General features: G+C 39.5%; 1 protein-coding gene across 4 annotated transcripts in view; it reads right to left on the bottom strand.

The window, feature by feature from the left end:
- The window catches only part of smarcc1a (SWI/SNF related BAF chromatin remodeling complex subunit C1a), a 221757-nt gene that overhangs the window by 158668 nt on the left and 46978 nt on the right, over positions 1–16111 (bottom strand). For all 4 annotated transcript variants that reach the window (XM_072251690.1, XM_072251677.1, XM_072251683.1 and 1 more), the window contains exons 8-9: positions 14242–14317; positions 11821–11952 (exon numbers count right to left, since the gene is read on the bottom strand). In XM_072251690.1, coding sequence (XP_072107791.1) covers positions 11821–11952; positions 14242–14317 — 208 coding nt within the window. The remainder of the gene's footprint in view (positions 1–11820; positions 11953–14241; positions 14318–16111) is intronic.

Genomic DNA, 16111 nt, shown 5'->3' with positions numbered 1-16111 from the left:
CTTCTGTCAGGTCACTCTAACAGCATCCAAAACTAGATAGCGATTATATAAGAATATAAGAAATAGGAGTAGCCATTCAGCCCATCGAGCCTGCTCCGCCATTCAATAAGATCATGGCTGATCTGTCCGCAAACTCAGCTCCATCTACCTGCCTTTTCCCCATAACTCTTAATTCCCTACTATGCAAAAATCTATTTAACTATATCTTAAATATACTTAGTGAAGAAGCCTCAACTGCTTCCCTGGGCAGAGAATTCCACAGATTCACCACTCTCTGGGAAAAACAGTTTCTCCTCATCTCTGTCCTAAATCTTCTCCCTTGAATCTTGAGGCAATGCCCCCAGTTCTAGTCTCACCTACCATCGGAAACAACTTTCCTACTTCTATCTTATCTATCCCTTTCAAAATTTTGTATGTTTCCATAAGATCCCCTCTCATTCTTCTGAACTCCAGAGAGTATAGTCCCAGGCGACTCAATCTCTCCTCATAGGTTAACCCCTTCATCTCTGGAATCAACCTGGTGAACCTCCTCTGCACTGCCTCCAAAGCCAGTATATCCTTCCTCAAGTATAGAGACCAGAACTGCACACAGTACTCCGGGTGCGGCCTCACCAGTACCCCGTATAGTTGCAGAATGACCTCCCTGCTCTTAAATTCAATCCCTCTGAGGGGGATGGCCAGAGAGGTGCTCTCTACTACCTGAGCTCTTCGCATCCCTTCCCCGACAGTCACCCAACTTGTCTAACTCCTGCTCACTTTCTCTTACAAGCTGTAGATCATCGAGCCACAGCTCCAGATCCCTAACACGGTCTCTCAGAAGCAGCATCTCGGAGCACCTGGCGCAGATGTGCTCATCTGGGAGACTGGAAGATTCCCAGGGCAAAGTCCTAACCCTACCAACATGCTCTCTATTCCTCCAAAAATAAATAAAATGCAAGGGAGGAGAAAAAAAGCAAAGTTCACCTACCTATTTATCTCACCAAAGTCCGAATGAGCCAAAGCCCTACCGTTCTGCCCTCAGACTACTCCATCAATGACCGCTCAGCTAGGCAGCATCTCCCTTTTATGCCTGAACTTTCCCAGCTCTCCAACTTACGACTGGTGTGCTGGTTATAGCCAAGTTCCCGCGAAGCTTTCCCCTTTTAAACTTCGCTCCCAGACCCGTGTGCCGCCTCTTCTCTCGGAGCTCTCCAACTCATGTTTGGTGGGTCAGCCATTCAGGGATGGGATCCAATTAATCCTTCCCGCTGCTGGCCCTTCGGTTCCCCAACGTTGCCACACAGTCCTCCCACTAGGCCAGGTTCTGGGTCAACACGTACCTCTTGTCCCAGAGGTAGGTGGTGGCTCTGATGGAGAATCTTGACAGGCTCATTCCCATCCTCTGGTTTCACCCTGAAAACTGGTATATTTGGCATCTGACCCTCCACTATGTAGGGAGTAGCCACCCAGTAGTTGATAAGAGTAGAGGGATAGGTAAATATGGGTATAGACTAAGAACAATGATTAGATAATGATCAATTACCTTATGATACTGTCGCTGGGTAAGTCAGAAAGAAACAGGTGACGTACTAGGCATTGTTCTCTGAATATGCTGGACAAAGGTTCAAATAAGGAATTATCTGGTCATACAAAAACATCTCAAGGTATAACTAAGTATGGGAAGGATAGCGTAGGGGATAGAATGTTCAAGAGAAAGGGGAAGGTGTCAATATAGGGAACTGATGTTGTATCCAGGCTAGCTTTGGTAGAAATTAATTATAACTAACCAATGATGATTTTACATCTAATAGTATATTAACATGTGATCGAAACTATTCTAAAACTGTCTTAACTCGCGTAATTGTAAGATTTCCTGTGGACGTAATGGTCAATGTTATAAATTGTGAAGAATTGTGATTCGGGGGAGGGTAGTGTTCGGACTGGCTCTTTGGGAGATCAGTCTGTAACTTCCCCATAGCATGCTATGAATAAAGAGTAACGCTTGAGAAAGTATTGCTTGTGTTATTGTGTTTGTGGTATCTGCACTCCCGCATCAGGTCGATCCGCCTTGACACAGTCAGCCAACTTATACTTCCTAGGTAGCCCCAAATTATTTATGAGGACTTGGTCTTCAGGCATTAGTTGGGAGAACTTAACCTTTTGATTATACCTCCTCTTATTTCTTTGATTCTGCTTGGCAGCCGAGACCACATTTCATAAACTTTTTTCAGTTTCCTCCTCACATCAGACACACACTTCAGTTAAGTTTTCTGTTGTAGATCTTCCCCACCAGTCCTAAAACAGAGCTCAATAGGCAAACCTCGCATCGTGACAAAACATCAGATAATACAGCGAGTACCCTGTAGCTTCATCCTGCATTCAGCTGTAGCAGCGGACCAGATGGCCACTTGTTCTTTTTACTAATCTCCAAGGTTCCGAGCATGTCTAGCAAGGTCCTATTAAACCTTTCGGGCTGGGGATCACCCTACAGGTGGTAAGGTGCAGTCCTCAACTTCAACTCCAAAGCATGCTCAGTTGCTCATGTAAAAGCCTACTTTCGAAATCTCGTCCCCGATCACTATGTATCCGCCTGTGGAGCCCATAATAAATGAAATACTTCTCCCATAACACTTTAGCCGCAGTGAACGCCTTCTGGTCCTTAGTAGGGAAACCTTGTGCATATCCGGTGCAGTGATCCATAATGACCAAGACATTCGCCGTGTTGCTGCCATCTGGCCCTATTGACAGGAAACCCATACACACCAGGTCAAGTGGCCCCGCACTCTGCAAGTGGGACAATGGAGCAGCCCTCGTAGGCAGTGTCTTCCTCCGTATACATCAAATGCACGACCTGCAGTACTCTTCAACCTCCGGCTTCATCCAGGGCCAGGAGAACCGATCTCCGGAATTCTGTAGGGAGCGCTCATGGAGTGAGGTCGTCTCTCTGGCTTCGCTCCATTCCCGTTATCCTTTTTAACATATGATCTCCTTGATTTAATCAACTTTAAGTACACCAGAAGACTTACTTTATCTCTCTGAATTACCGATTAATTGACTTCCTTTTGTCAATTGCAACTTTTGAGCTTAAAGAAATGAGTACGAGATCTAAAACCAAAGATGGGAAAGACGCTGATGGGAACGGAGGAAAGAAGAAAGGTGACTCTAAACCAACGGAATTAACTTACGAAGTTATGGTGAAGTGTTTGGAGGAAATGTTTGAGCAGCATCGGATAAAATTATCTGAAAGTTTAACTGCTCAATTTGAACAACATCGTCAAAGCCTCAATGAAGATTTAAAATCAATCATGGAATCTTTGAAATCCCTGAATTCTGATGTTCAAAAACACGATGCAAAAATTTCTGAGCTGGATACTAAATCTCAGAAGACAGATACAAAAGTTGAGATCTTAGAGAAGAATCTAGCTTCGACTACTAAACAGCTCCAACAACTTAAATCCAGTTATTGATCTTGAGAATCGATCGAGAAGACAAAACTTACGTTTAATTGGCTTACCCGAGGACGTTGAGGTTGGAGATCCTGTAATATTCTTTGCTCAACTTTTAAAGGATTCGTTCGGTTCAGTTTTTCCCAACGATCCTCCATTACTCGACTGCACCCATCGTATACCGTGGGTAAAGTCGGCAGCGGCTGTTTCCAAACCCAGACCAGTTATTCTTCGTTTCCATTATGTTAATGTTAAAGAACAACTTCTCCAGATTGCTCGTCGACAAGGGATGATCAAGTATCGTCAACATTCCTTCAGGATAGTTCAAGACTACAGTCCTGAAGTGATGAAGGAACGACTGACTTTTAAACCTTTAATGTCGGAATGCTATCAAAAAAATCTCAAACTGGCACTACTGTATCCTGCACGACTCAGAATCTCTCTTCCCGATGGAAATCGTCGTGTCTTCCACTCTACGACTGCCACTCAGAGCTTTTTGGATGATAATTTCCCATCTGATACAGATACCCTCTCTTAGTCTGTGTCTGGTGCTTCCAGCACCAATTTTTTCTTCTTTCTGGTTTTTTTTCTTCAAAATAAACCTTCTACGAATGAAGGTTTTTTATAAGTTTAAGATTTTTGTTCTTTGGTTATTATTATAGTGATTGTTCTAGAATTTATATAGAATATTTATCTTCTGTGAATAACATCATTTTCCCTTAGTTAACCTTTTGTTTTAACTTATCCTTTTTTGTTATTACTAATGATCCGATCCAACGGTCATTTGTAGTTATATGCTTCCTATTTTTGATTTTCGCATAATTAAAATGGCGACTTGTCTTTCTTTTTCTATAATCTTTGTTTTTTTTTTTCGGGACGCCATGTTCTTATGCTTCTTCTTCCCATAATCCATTTTTCTTATTTTGGAAGCGATTTTTTTATTTACTCGCTTATAATTAACTAATTATATGCATTGATACTGTTTTTTTTAATTTTATATATTTTAGTAATTTTTACTATGGAGACTAATTTACAATACTGTTTATTTTTCACATATATTAGTCTTTGGGAGGTCACTTATTTAACATATATTTTTGGAGTTGCCCCTTGCAGAAATGGGGTTAAAGTTAGTATTAGTTAGTGCTTTCTTCAGCCTTTTCTGGTTTAGTTCGGGTTTCTACTTGGGGTTGGGGGAGGGGGTTGTCTTTTTCTTTTTTCATTTTTTCTATTGGGCTGATTCAGAACTACAAAGTTGTCCCCAGTTTCGAGATTTCTGGTTCCTCTCTAATCATGTATTCCTCTTCCGATTTCATGAGCTCACATTATGGTTAACCCCTTACTTACCAAAGGGTTAATTTTTAGTTATGGCTCATTCTATTAATTTTGTCTCTTGGAATACAAATGGTTTAAACCATCCAATAAAACAGAACAAGATTTTCAAAATATTCCAAAGACTGAATGCTCATATTACCTTTGCTCAAGAGACTCATGTAAGGAAAGAGGACAGTCAACGCTTCTTTAAGTTTTGGAAAGAAGAACAATACCATTCAAATGCTCAAGCCAAAATTAAAGGCGTTTCAATTTTTATTGATCCCTCAATTACATTTATTCATCAAGACATTATTTCAGATCCTAATGGCAGATTTCTGTTAATTACGGGGGTACTTTTTAATAAAAAGGTCGCTATGGTTAATGTTTACGCTCCTAATGTGGATTATCCTGAATTCTTTAAACACTTATTCACTTCCTTTCCTAATTTAAACGAGTATATGTTGATAATAGGCAGTGATTTTAATTTATCTTTGAATCCCATGTTGGATAGATCCATAAGTAGTCCGGCTTTACCGAATAAGTCGGCTACTATTATTAACTCTTTTATGTTGGATGCTGGGATTTCAGAAATTTGGAGATTTCTACATCCAAATGATAAGGAATTCTTTTTTTCACATGTACATCGTTCTTTTTCCCGAATTGATTATTTCCTGATTGACTCTCGTTTGATTCCATATGTAGTTGATTGTAATTATGACATTATTGCTATTTCAGATCATGCTCCATTGAAACTTTCCATCAAGTTAATGGATACCTTTTGTACTACCAGACAATGGCGATTTAACCCTATTTTGCTTCAAAATCAGGACTTTGTCAAATTTATAAAGGAGAAGATTGATTTCTTCTTTTCAACTAATACTACGGAAGACGTCTCCAACAGAACTGTTTGGGACGCCTTTAAAGCTTATATCCGTGGTCAGATTATTTCCTATTCGGCCGGTTTGAAAAGACGTATTAACAATGAAATACTTCGGCTGGTTGATAAAATTAAAGAAGTCGATAAAAAATATGCCATTTCTCCTAGCAAGGAGCTGTACAAACACAGAGTTGAACTCCAATTGGAACATAGCTTATTATTAACATCCTTGATCGAAAATCAATTAATGAAAACTAGAAGTGATTTTTATATTCATAGTGATAAATCGGGTAAATTACTGGCTAACCAATTGAAATTTGATTCGGTTAAACGTCAAATTACTAAGATCTGCAAACAGGATGATACTTTCACAGTTGATCATGTTGGGATAAACCAAACCTTTCAAGAATTTTATACCTCTTTATATCACTCTGATTTTCCTCATGATTCTAATTTCATGCATGATTTTTTAAGTAAATTGAGTTTTCCGAAACTATCTCCCGAAGATTGCCTATCATTAGAAACTTCCATTTCAGAGGAAGAAATAATAACTGCAATCTCATCATTGAATTCCAGTAAAGCACCCGGTCCCGATGGGTTTACAGTGGAATTTTTAAAATTTTTTTCCTCCATTCTTTCTTCTAAGTTGTCTAGAATATTTAAGGAAGCAATTAGTTTAGGTAAATTACCACAATCGTTTTATGAAGCCTCTATTTCCTTAATTCTTAAAAAGAATAAAGATCCTACGGATTGTGCATCATACAGACCGATATCTCTTCTGAATGTAGATTCAAAAATTTTTTCAAAAATTCTAGCTACTAGACTGGAGAAGGTGTTACCTCAAATTATTTCCATGGATCAAACCAGATTTATTAAAAATCGCTATTCAACCTTTAATATTAGGAGGTTAATGAATATTGTTTACACCCCCTCACTTACTACCCCGGAATGTATTATCTCATTAGATGCTGAGAAAGCCTTTGACAGAGTTGAATGGCCTTATTTATTTAATGTTCTTGAGAAATTTAATTTTAATTTGACATTTATATCTTGGATTAAATTGTCATATTACTCCCCGGTAGCCTCGGTTTGTACAAATAATTATAGATCTCCTTTTTTTCGTCTTTTTCGTGGTACTAGGCAAGGTTGCCCTCTTAATCCTTTACTATTTAATATTGCTCTTGAACCTTTAGCAATTGCTATTCGTGACTCGCCAAATATTGTTGGTATTACCCGTGGAAACGAAATACATAAATTATCATTATATGCAGATGATTTGTTGTTATATATCTCTAACCCGGAGAAGTCAATTCCTGCTATCTTAGATCTGTTAGCTCAATTTAGTAACTTCTCTGGTTACAAATTGAATCTTAGTAAGAGTGAATTATTCCCTTTAAATAAGCATGTACCCATTTATGGACGTTTACCATTTAAATTGGTTACTGATTCATTTATATACTTAGGGATAACAATTACCAAAAAATATAAAGATTTATTTAAAGCTAATTTTTTACCTTTAATTGATCAGATTAAACTTTTATTTACCAAATGGTCCCCAATCTCTTTGTCTTTGATTGGTCGGATTAATGCTATTATGATGATCATTTTGCCTAAATTTTTGTATATATTCCAATCGGTTCCAATTTTTATCCCAAAATCTTTTTTTGATAACGTAGATTCAAAAATTTCCTCATATATTTGGCAGAATAAAAATCCTAGGTTAGGTAAAAGATATCTACAGAAATCTGAAAAGGAGGGGGGGCTCACCCTCCCAAATTTTAGATTCTATTATTGGGCAATTAATATTCGATATTTAAAATTTTGGCTACAAGATTTGGACACATCCTTAAACCCTCATTGGGTAAATCTTGAATCTAATTCATTACAAGGGTTTTCCTTGGGTTCGGTTTTAGGAACTTTACTTCCTTTTACTTCTTTTAAATCATATAAACAAATGAATAACCCAATAGTTAAACATACTTTACGTATATGGTTTCAATTCCGAAGATTTTTTGGGTTTAATCAATTCATTCTAGCAAGTCCCATTATATCAAATTTTCTTTTTCAACCTTCCACGATGGATCAAGCTTACTTTGATTGGAAAACCAAAGGTATAATATCTTTTCGCGATTTATTCTTGGATAACTGTTTTATGTCTTTTGATCAACTCTCTAATAAATACAACTTACCCAGATCTCACTTTTTAGATATCTACAGATTAGAAACTTTTTAATTACTGTCTGTCCTAATTTTCCACACCCATATCCAATGGACACTTTGGAAAAATTCTTAGACTTAAATCTTTCTCAGAAAGGTGTAATAGCAATTATATATAATATAATTATGAATCTATGTCCTGATGCCTCTAATAAAATTAAAGCTGACTGTGAAAGAGAACTTGAGATTAATATACCGACTGAAAAATGGGAAAAAATTCTTCAGTTGGTGAATTCATCCTCTGTATGTGCTAAGCATAGGTTGATACAGTTTAAAGTAGTCCACAGGGCTCATATGTCCAAAGATAAACTATCTCATTATTACTCTTATATTAATCCAATATGTGACAGATGCCATTCTGAGATTGCTTCTTTAACTCACATGTTTTGGTCATGTCCCTTGTTGGAGAAATATTGGAAAGATATTTTTGATATTATTTCAACGGTCCTAAATATAGACTTACAACCTCATCCAATTACTGCTATCTTTGGACTACCAATGATAGACTTAAATAATTTAACCTCTTTATCACGAAGGATGATTGCATTTCTTACTTTAATAGCTAGAAGGTCCATTTTGTTTAATTGGAAAGAGATCAACCCTCCTACTGTATTTCATTGGTTTTCACAAACTATGGTGTGTTTGAATCTGGAGAAAATTAGAAGTGCAGTTTATGACCCTTCTATTAAGTTTGAAAAAATTTGGAGGCCATTTATTCAGCATTTTCATTTGATGTAATTTGATCATTTCCAAACTTGTTTTATTTCTCTGTACTGTTGTTGGAGGGGAATGGAATCGTCGACACTGAGGTTTTCTTCTTTTCCATTTTTAAGTTGTTAGTTTTGCCCAAGTCTTATAGTTTAGTTTATGATTTTTTTTTCTTTTGGGATGGGTTTTTTTTTTGTTTTCTTTTTCTTCCTTTTTTTTGCTTTATATTATCCGTGATCAGTTCTACATGTATGGGAGTTTTGTTAATTTCCACTATTTGGTTTTGCAATTACTCTTTTTTTTAAGTGTAACAATGCATCTCCTATTATCTGTATTATTGCTATGTTTTGTTTCTGTATTCTGAAATTAATAAAAAGATTGAAAAAGAAAGAGAACCGATCTCCAAACAATTCATAGGTCTTGTCAACCCCCAAATGGCCAAAATCATCTCAAAGTGACTTCAACACAATCCTCCGATACTTCTCAGACAGAACCCGCTGGGAACGCTGAGGCCAATCTGGAGTCAACGTGACCCGGTATAGAATCTGGTTCCTCAATGCCGATCTGGACCATTCTCTTGGTGGTAGAGACACTGCAGAGCATTTCATCTTGTCTGCTTGAGCCATGTCCCCTTTCGCAACCACTCACCACACCGTATCGCTGCACGGGTCATCTCGCTGAGTGGCTGCCGCTTCCCCAGGACTCAATTGTGGCAACTGCTTCATCTCCAGAGCAGTCAGGTTGCATTAAGCTTGTGAAATGGCACCATCAAAAGCTCCCAAAATGATTTATCACTCGATCTGCCCTTGCCTTTCCTCTGCCTTCCCTGTGATGGAAAATCCGCACGTGGCTTTGACTCCAGGGGCAGGAACACTCTTCCACTCTCCGTCCCTGTCCAGCTCTCCCTGTGCATGTCAGGACAACATATCAGCATCAATGTCCCAACTCCCCAGCGGGTACTTCAGGCTGAAATCATAGGCAGACAAAGCCGCCAATCACTGACAGCCTGTGGCATCCTACTTTGCCAGGGCCAGGATACAAGTTCATGGGTTATTGTCCATCCCCACCTCGAACTTGGCACCATATAGTCACATAGCTTATCCATCACAGTCCATTTCAATGCCATGAACTTCAATTTGTGCATGGGGTAGTTTTGCTCCAGCTGACAAATGGCGACAGGTCTCAACCCCGTGCCCTGATACAGAACACCAACCCCACCCCCAGAAGCTATTTCTGCTGGCATCTGTATGCGATACAAACTGCAACCAGGGGTCTGCAAAAGCCAACACAAGCACTTTCATCAGCAGTTCCTTCAGCAACTGAAAAGCCTCTTCACATTTCGCATCCCACCTTGCTCCAAAAGACTCCGAAGGGCCAAGATAATCTTTACCACCCTCTCCTTTCATCCCCAAAGGAGGGTAACCACACAGAAACTGATTTAAGGAGTGACTCACTTTAGAGTACTCTTTCACGAACCTCCACTAGTACCCACAGAACCCAAGGAAGCTCAATCTCGGGCCTTGGCCTTGTGGCCACTGTGTCTATTTTAGCCGGATCCATAGCTACATGAGACTATGTGCCCTACATCGTTGACAGACATCTTGCAGAACTGGCACTTGTCCAGGGCAAGTTTTAACTCTTCAGCTTTCACGTGGTCTAGTACCTTCAGTAGCCTTGCTTCATGTTCCTCCAAGGTGGACCTGAACACTGAGATCATCCACGCACATTCGGAGACCCCAAACGATCATGTCCTGTGACTGTGTGCTTTTTGCCACTTGGTCCATTCTTAACTAATTCACCTCAGCCGTTTAAATGGTTCCCCCCCACCTCGCTCACGCCACAAGTAATTTACCTGCTTCTCGACCTGAAAAATGTAGGCAGAACGTTTCTTCCTCTTCTCCTGAAACACGTTCTGAATCCCCATCGTAAGCTCCACTGGGCTTCCCATTGCAGCAAAAACTTTTTCTAGCGCTTCCACGTAGCCCGCAGAGTAGCAAAAGGGCTCTATGCCTTTAAGGATCCACTGCCATTACATCAGCGCTCCTCTGAACTAAAACAAACTCTTCGCCTACCATTTTGTTAAACCTCTGCTCCATGATTGTAACTGTTCCTAATGCCTTTCGTGGTACTTCAGTCCAAATCAACAATTCATTGGAACTATGAATGTCTACCCTACTCAATACACGCACATTCGTTACCGGTAACCCCATGGATTCGCACCACCACTCAACCCTTGCAGTGTCCATAACCATGCATCTAAATCACTTTGCCAAATAATAGTTTAACAAGCATAAATACAAACCCACTGATCAATGCTCAGGGCAATCACACAGCATCCAACGAAAACAATCAGTACATACCTCCACATATGAAACCCTGTTGGTTTCCTTGGCTGTGCTAGTTTAGGGAATACATACTCTAGTCCCACCAAACCCATGAGATTGAAACCGCTCTCCCACCCCAAACCGCAGTTGGTATGGATGCTGTGCAATTTGTTACCTTGTTACAACTCAGTGCCAAGAAATAACAGACAGCATGCCGCACACGATTACAGGAATTATATTTATAAATCTCAACTTAAAAGGCTAGTAATGAAAAGAAAGATAAAACAAAGGGCCCACTATATTTAAACAGTCAAATGTACACAAGTTGGAGCTCAACTCTTCCAAAAGACCAATCCTCAGTCAACTATGGTACCTTACTCCATCAAGTCACAGATCCTATGACCGGTTCTCTCCAGCGTCTTCCCTCTTCATCTCCCACTGAACGAAGAATCCAGCTCACATTCTAAAGCACCCGTTATCTCTAACCATAATCCAAACACTACTTCTACAGAAAGACCATTATGGTAGCAGTGAAAACTTTTCCAGGGTGTTACACCACTAATAATTTTGCTATACAAAAGGCCAATTCAAGACGTAATATGCTATCAGACTTACAAAGACTGTGCCAGAAAAGTTAATTGATGTTTACTTACAATCTAACAGGTCGTATTCTGATGCATTAGGGTTAAGTTTAGGTGCTAACCCTAACCTCTTAATTAAGTACTTCAAACATAAAAAATCCACAAATAAAAGAAGTGGGATTTGAATTCTTCGTTAAGAGTATTAGTGCACTCACAAAATCCCTGCAGTTTAACGACACAGTGCAACAGTTGAACATGTGAAAAATTCCTTTACATCTCAGGTGTAAAAGGCCACTTGCTGGAAAACATTAATCCCTTCAATTTCAATATAAAATTCTAATATTTTGATTGGAATTTCAGAAAATATGACTCCGTACCTCTTCAGTGGCTGTCCTAATTGGTATGTGTTGCCGGTAGCTGACAGGTTTTTTGTTTTCATCAACCTCATAATCCTCTTCATTCATCCACTCATTGAATACATCAGTGTCCAAGATCCATTTGGCATGGACCTAAACATGGCAACTAATTTTAAATGCTTTCAAAAACCAATGAGTTCAACAAAATATCCAAATTGATTTATAAAAACATTACATTTTCAATGGGGGAGCAGGAGGAGAAACAGAAAATAGAAGAAACATTCGTTTGCATAACCTGGCAGCTTCTCTTCTCCAACTCAGTATCCTCCCTCCCCCCGCCCCCACTTGCCATGATTCTAGTTTCATAAATGTTGTTAGTCATAGCAACAACTTCCCCAGTGAGAATTTACTCATTTCCAAAAATTTGCCTACCCTTTAATTGGATTAATCTTCACATTGCTGAATTTTCTTAGCCCAGTGCTCTGGCACCACCTCTGATAATTCACCCATTGACTTGGTCGCACTTGTGCATTATTCAGATTGACACATCACATGTACATACATGGAAACATATAGTGAAATGTGTCATTCACATTAACAAGCACACCCAAGGATGTGTTCGGGGCAGCCTGCAAATATTGCACACATACTGATCCTAATATAGTATGTCCACAAGCAACACCATCACCATAAGGCAAGAAATAACCCAGGAAATTACAGACCAGCAAGTCTTACTTCAGTGGTGGGCAAGTTGTTGGAAAAGATCCTGAGAGGCAGAATTTATGAGCATTTAGAGACGTAACCTGATTAGGATAGTCAGTACGGCTTTGCTGATGACACAAAAGTTTGGAGTCCTGTGGATAGTCTGGAGGGTTGTCAAAGGTTACAGCAGGACATTGGTAGGATGCAGAACTGGGCTGAGAAGTGGCAGATGGAGTTCAACCCAGATGTGTGAAGTGGTTCATTTTGGTAGGGCAAATTTGAAGGCAGAATATAATATTAATGGTAAGACCATGGACTTTTTACTCTCCTCCCATCCGGTAGGCGCTACAGGAGCCTCCACTCCCACACCAGCGGTCACAGGAAGAGCTTCTTCCCTGAGACTGTGATCCCGCTGAACCTCACATCACAGCGCTAAGCAGTATTGCACCCATATTGTACTGTCTCAGTACTTTTATATTTATGTGCTGTAGCATTTACTTTTTATTCGCAGTTATTTTGTAAATAACATTATTCTTTGCATTTCTGATCAGATGCTAACTTCATTTCATTGGTTTTATATCTGTATTCAGCACAATGACAATAAATTTGAATCTAATCTAATCTAATTAAAATCTTAGCAGTGTGGAGAATCAGTAAGATCTTGGGGTCCGTCTCCATAGGACATTCAAAGCTGCTGTGCAGGTTGACAGTGAAGAAGGCATAGAAGCACGTTAAGAAGGCATATGGTGTGTTGGCTTTCAATTGTGGGATTGAGTTCAACAGCCGTGAGATAACGTTACAGCTGTACAAGACCTTCATTAGACCCCACTTCGAGTACTGTGTTCAGTTCTGGTCCCCTCACTACAGGAAGGATGTGGATACTATAGATATGGGTGCAGAGGATGCTGCCTGGATTGCAAAGCATGCCATACCAGAATAGGTTGAGTGAATTTGGCCTTTTCTCCTCACAGCGGCAGAGGATGAGAGGTGACCTGACAGAGGTGTACAAGAAGATGAGAGGCCAATAGCCAGAGGCTTTTCCCCAGGACTGAAATGGCTAACACAAGAGGGCATAGTTTTAAGGTGCTTGGAAGTAGGTATAGGTGGGGGGGGGGGGGGCGGAGAGAGAGAGAAGGGATGTTAAAGCAAGTTTCTCACACAGAGTGGTGGGTGCGTGGAATGCACTGCCAGTGACAGTGGTAGAGGTGGATACAATTGGGTCTTTTAAGAGACTTAGATATGGAGGTATATGGAGTTTAGTAAAATATAGGGCTATATGGTAGGGAAATTCTAGGCAGTTTCTAGAATAGTTTACATGGTCAGCACAACATTGTGGGCCAAAGGATCTGTAATGTTCTGTAGATTTCTATGTTCTATGTCTGAGCCACAACTTCCACAGACATGACAGCTTAACGTCATCTTGACCGGAACACTCTCACTAAATAAGCTACTTCTCCTTGGATATTGGTTGAATGAAGATTGGACAGATGGTCAGTGTTTGCATTTCAGACAAGCTAATCAACTAAATCTTGGAACCTGATGCTGCCTTCATCTGATGCTCAGGTACTTAAAATGGAATCAAACTGGCTCCCTCTCCCCAACTCAAGCTAAGCTGAAGTTCAGAAGATAGCTTGTACGGAGTTTGAAGAGAGAGGGAAAGAGAAATAAAGTGCAGAAAAGATATCCTTGATTTTAATTTGAAGCACAATGCAAGCTGCTGATGGATTTACACAAACTTGCCTTCCATGGTCGTTCAGGAATTGCTGGCTCTTCAATCTCAGCATCAATTTCACCGGCTGGTATCCAAGTGTCATAGCTAGTAATTAATAAAACACAAATTAAACCTCAGATATACAGACAAACCACAGGAAATTCTAAATACACAGCATATCAAGTAGCGAAAGAGAAACAGTAGCATTTCAGATCAGTAACAAGGAAACCCAGGAATATTCAAGCTTATCATACAGGTAAGAAAGGGGATATTAGTACAGAGGAGGGTTGCACAGAAAGTGATGACAGAAGCAATGGCAGTGTAAGATGAAGTATGATCATTCAACAAAGATGGGAAACAATAGTCAAAGAGCATAAAAAGGAAAAATAATCTGAAATTACTGAGGGGAAAACAGTAAGCAACTGGAAATTAGCAAAAGCCAGAAAGCTTAACTATCAAAATTAGTTAAATTCAATGTCAAGTACAAAAGATGAATCAGAAAACATGACATGCTTTGAGCTTGCATTGCTCTTCAGCTGATTAGGACAGGATACCAAGAATAAGGGAAATAAAGCAGGGTTGGGTGGAGAGAGAAAGTGACCGGGAAATTTCCGCTTTAGGAAACTGAAATGAACTCAGGTGATCCGTGTTCAATCTCCCCAGTATAGAGACCACATTGAGGAAAGCCAATTACATTAGTGAAATACAAATGATTGGTTTATCATTGTCACATACTGAGAGAACACTAACCCTTCTGAACTTGAAAAAGCCAGGTTCAGAACTTGAATTAGGAATGACAAAAGAATGTGTGGGCAAGCAATAAAAATCAGAACAACACATAAAATGCTGGAGGAACCTGCAACTCAGGCTGAAACGTCAGCTGTACTCTTTTCCTAGATGCTGCCTGGTCTGCTGAATTCCCCCAGCATTTTGTGTGCGTTGCTCCAATTTTCGATATCTGCAAATTTTCTTTTGCTTGCAAAAGAATGACAACCAAGTTTAATATCACTGACATATAGTGCCTATAAAAAGTATTCACCCCCCCCCCAAGAAGCTTTCATGTTTTATTGTTTAACATTGAATTAGTGGATTTAATTTGGCTTTTTTTTGACAATGATCAACAGAAAGAGACTCTTTAGTGTCAAAGTGAAACCAGATCTCTACATAGTGATCTAAATTAATTAAAATAACTGATTGCTTAAGTATTTACCCCCTTTAATATGAAACACCAAATCATCACTAGTGCAGTTCGAAGTCACCTATTAGTTAAATTGAGACTATACCCTCTGCAGTTCAGAAGAATGAGGGGATCTTATACATCATTTTTAAAAGGATAGATAGATAGAAGTAGGAAAGTTGTTTCCATTGGTAGGTGAGACTAGAACTAGGGGAACAAGGTTCAGGGGAGAATATTTAGGATGGAGAAGAGGAGAAACTGTTTTTCCCAGAGAGTGGTGAATCTGTGGAAGGCAGGTAGATGGAGCTGAGTTTACAGACAGATCAGCCATGATCTTATTGAATGGTGGGGCAGGCTCGATGGGCTGGATGGCCTACTCCTGCTCCTATTTCTTATGTTCTTATTACCTCTCAACCACTAAGCGCTTGATGCAAAGGGGATAACTTCACTTGCGCTTTCATTGAACCGTTCCTACAACTATGGAATCACTCCAAGGACTCTCCATCTCATGTTCTTGACATTTGTTGTTTATTATTTATTATTATTTCTTTCTTTAGCATTTCCAGTGTGCCGTCTTCTACACTCCGGCTGAATGTCCAAGTTGATGCAGTCTTTCATTGATTCTATTATGGTTATTATTTTATCATCAATTGAGTATGCCCACAAGAAAATTAATCTCAGGGTTTTGAAGATGTCGATACTGGGGAGGCTAGTGCCTATGA

Source organism: Mobula birostris, chromosome 1, assembly GCF_030028105.1.
Source record: "Mobula birostris isolate sMobBir1 chromosome 1, sMobBir1.hap1, whole genome shotgun sequence".
NCBI lineage: Eukaryota > Metazoa > Chordata > Chondrichthyes > Myliobatiformes > Myliobatidae > Mobula > Mobula birostris.
The sequence above is the reverse complement of the archived record's forward strand: the minus strand, read 5'-3'. Positions and strand labels throughout refer to the sequence as shown.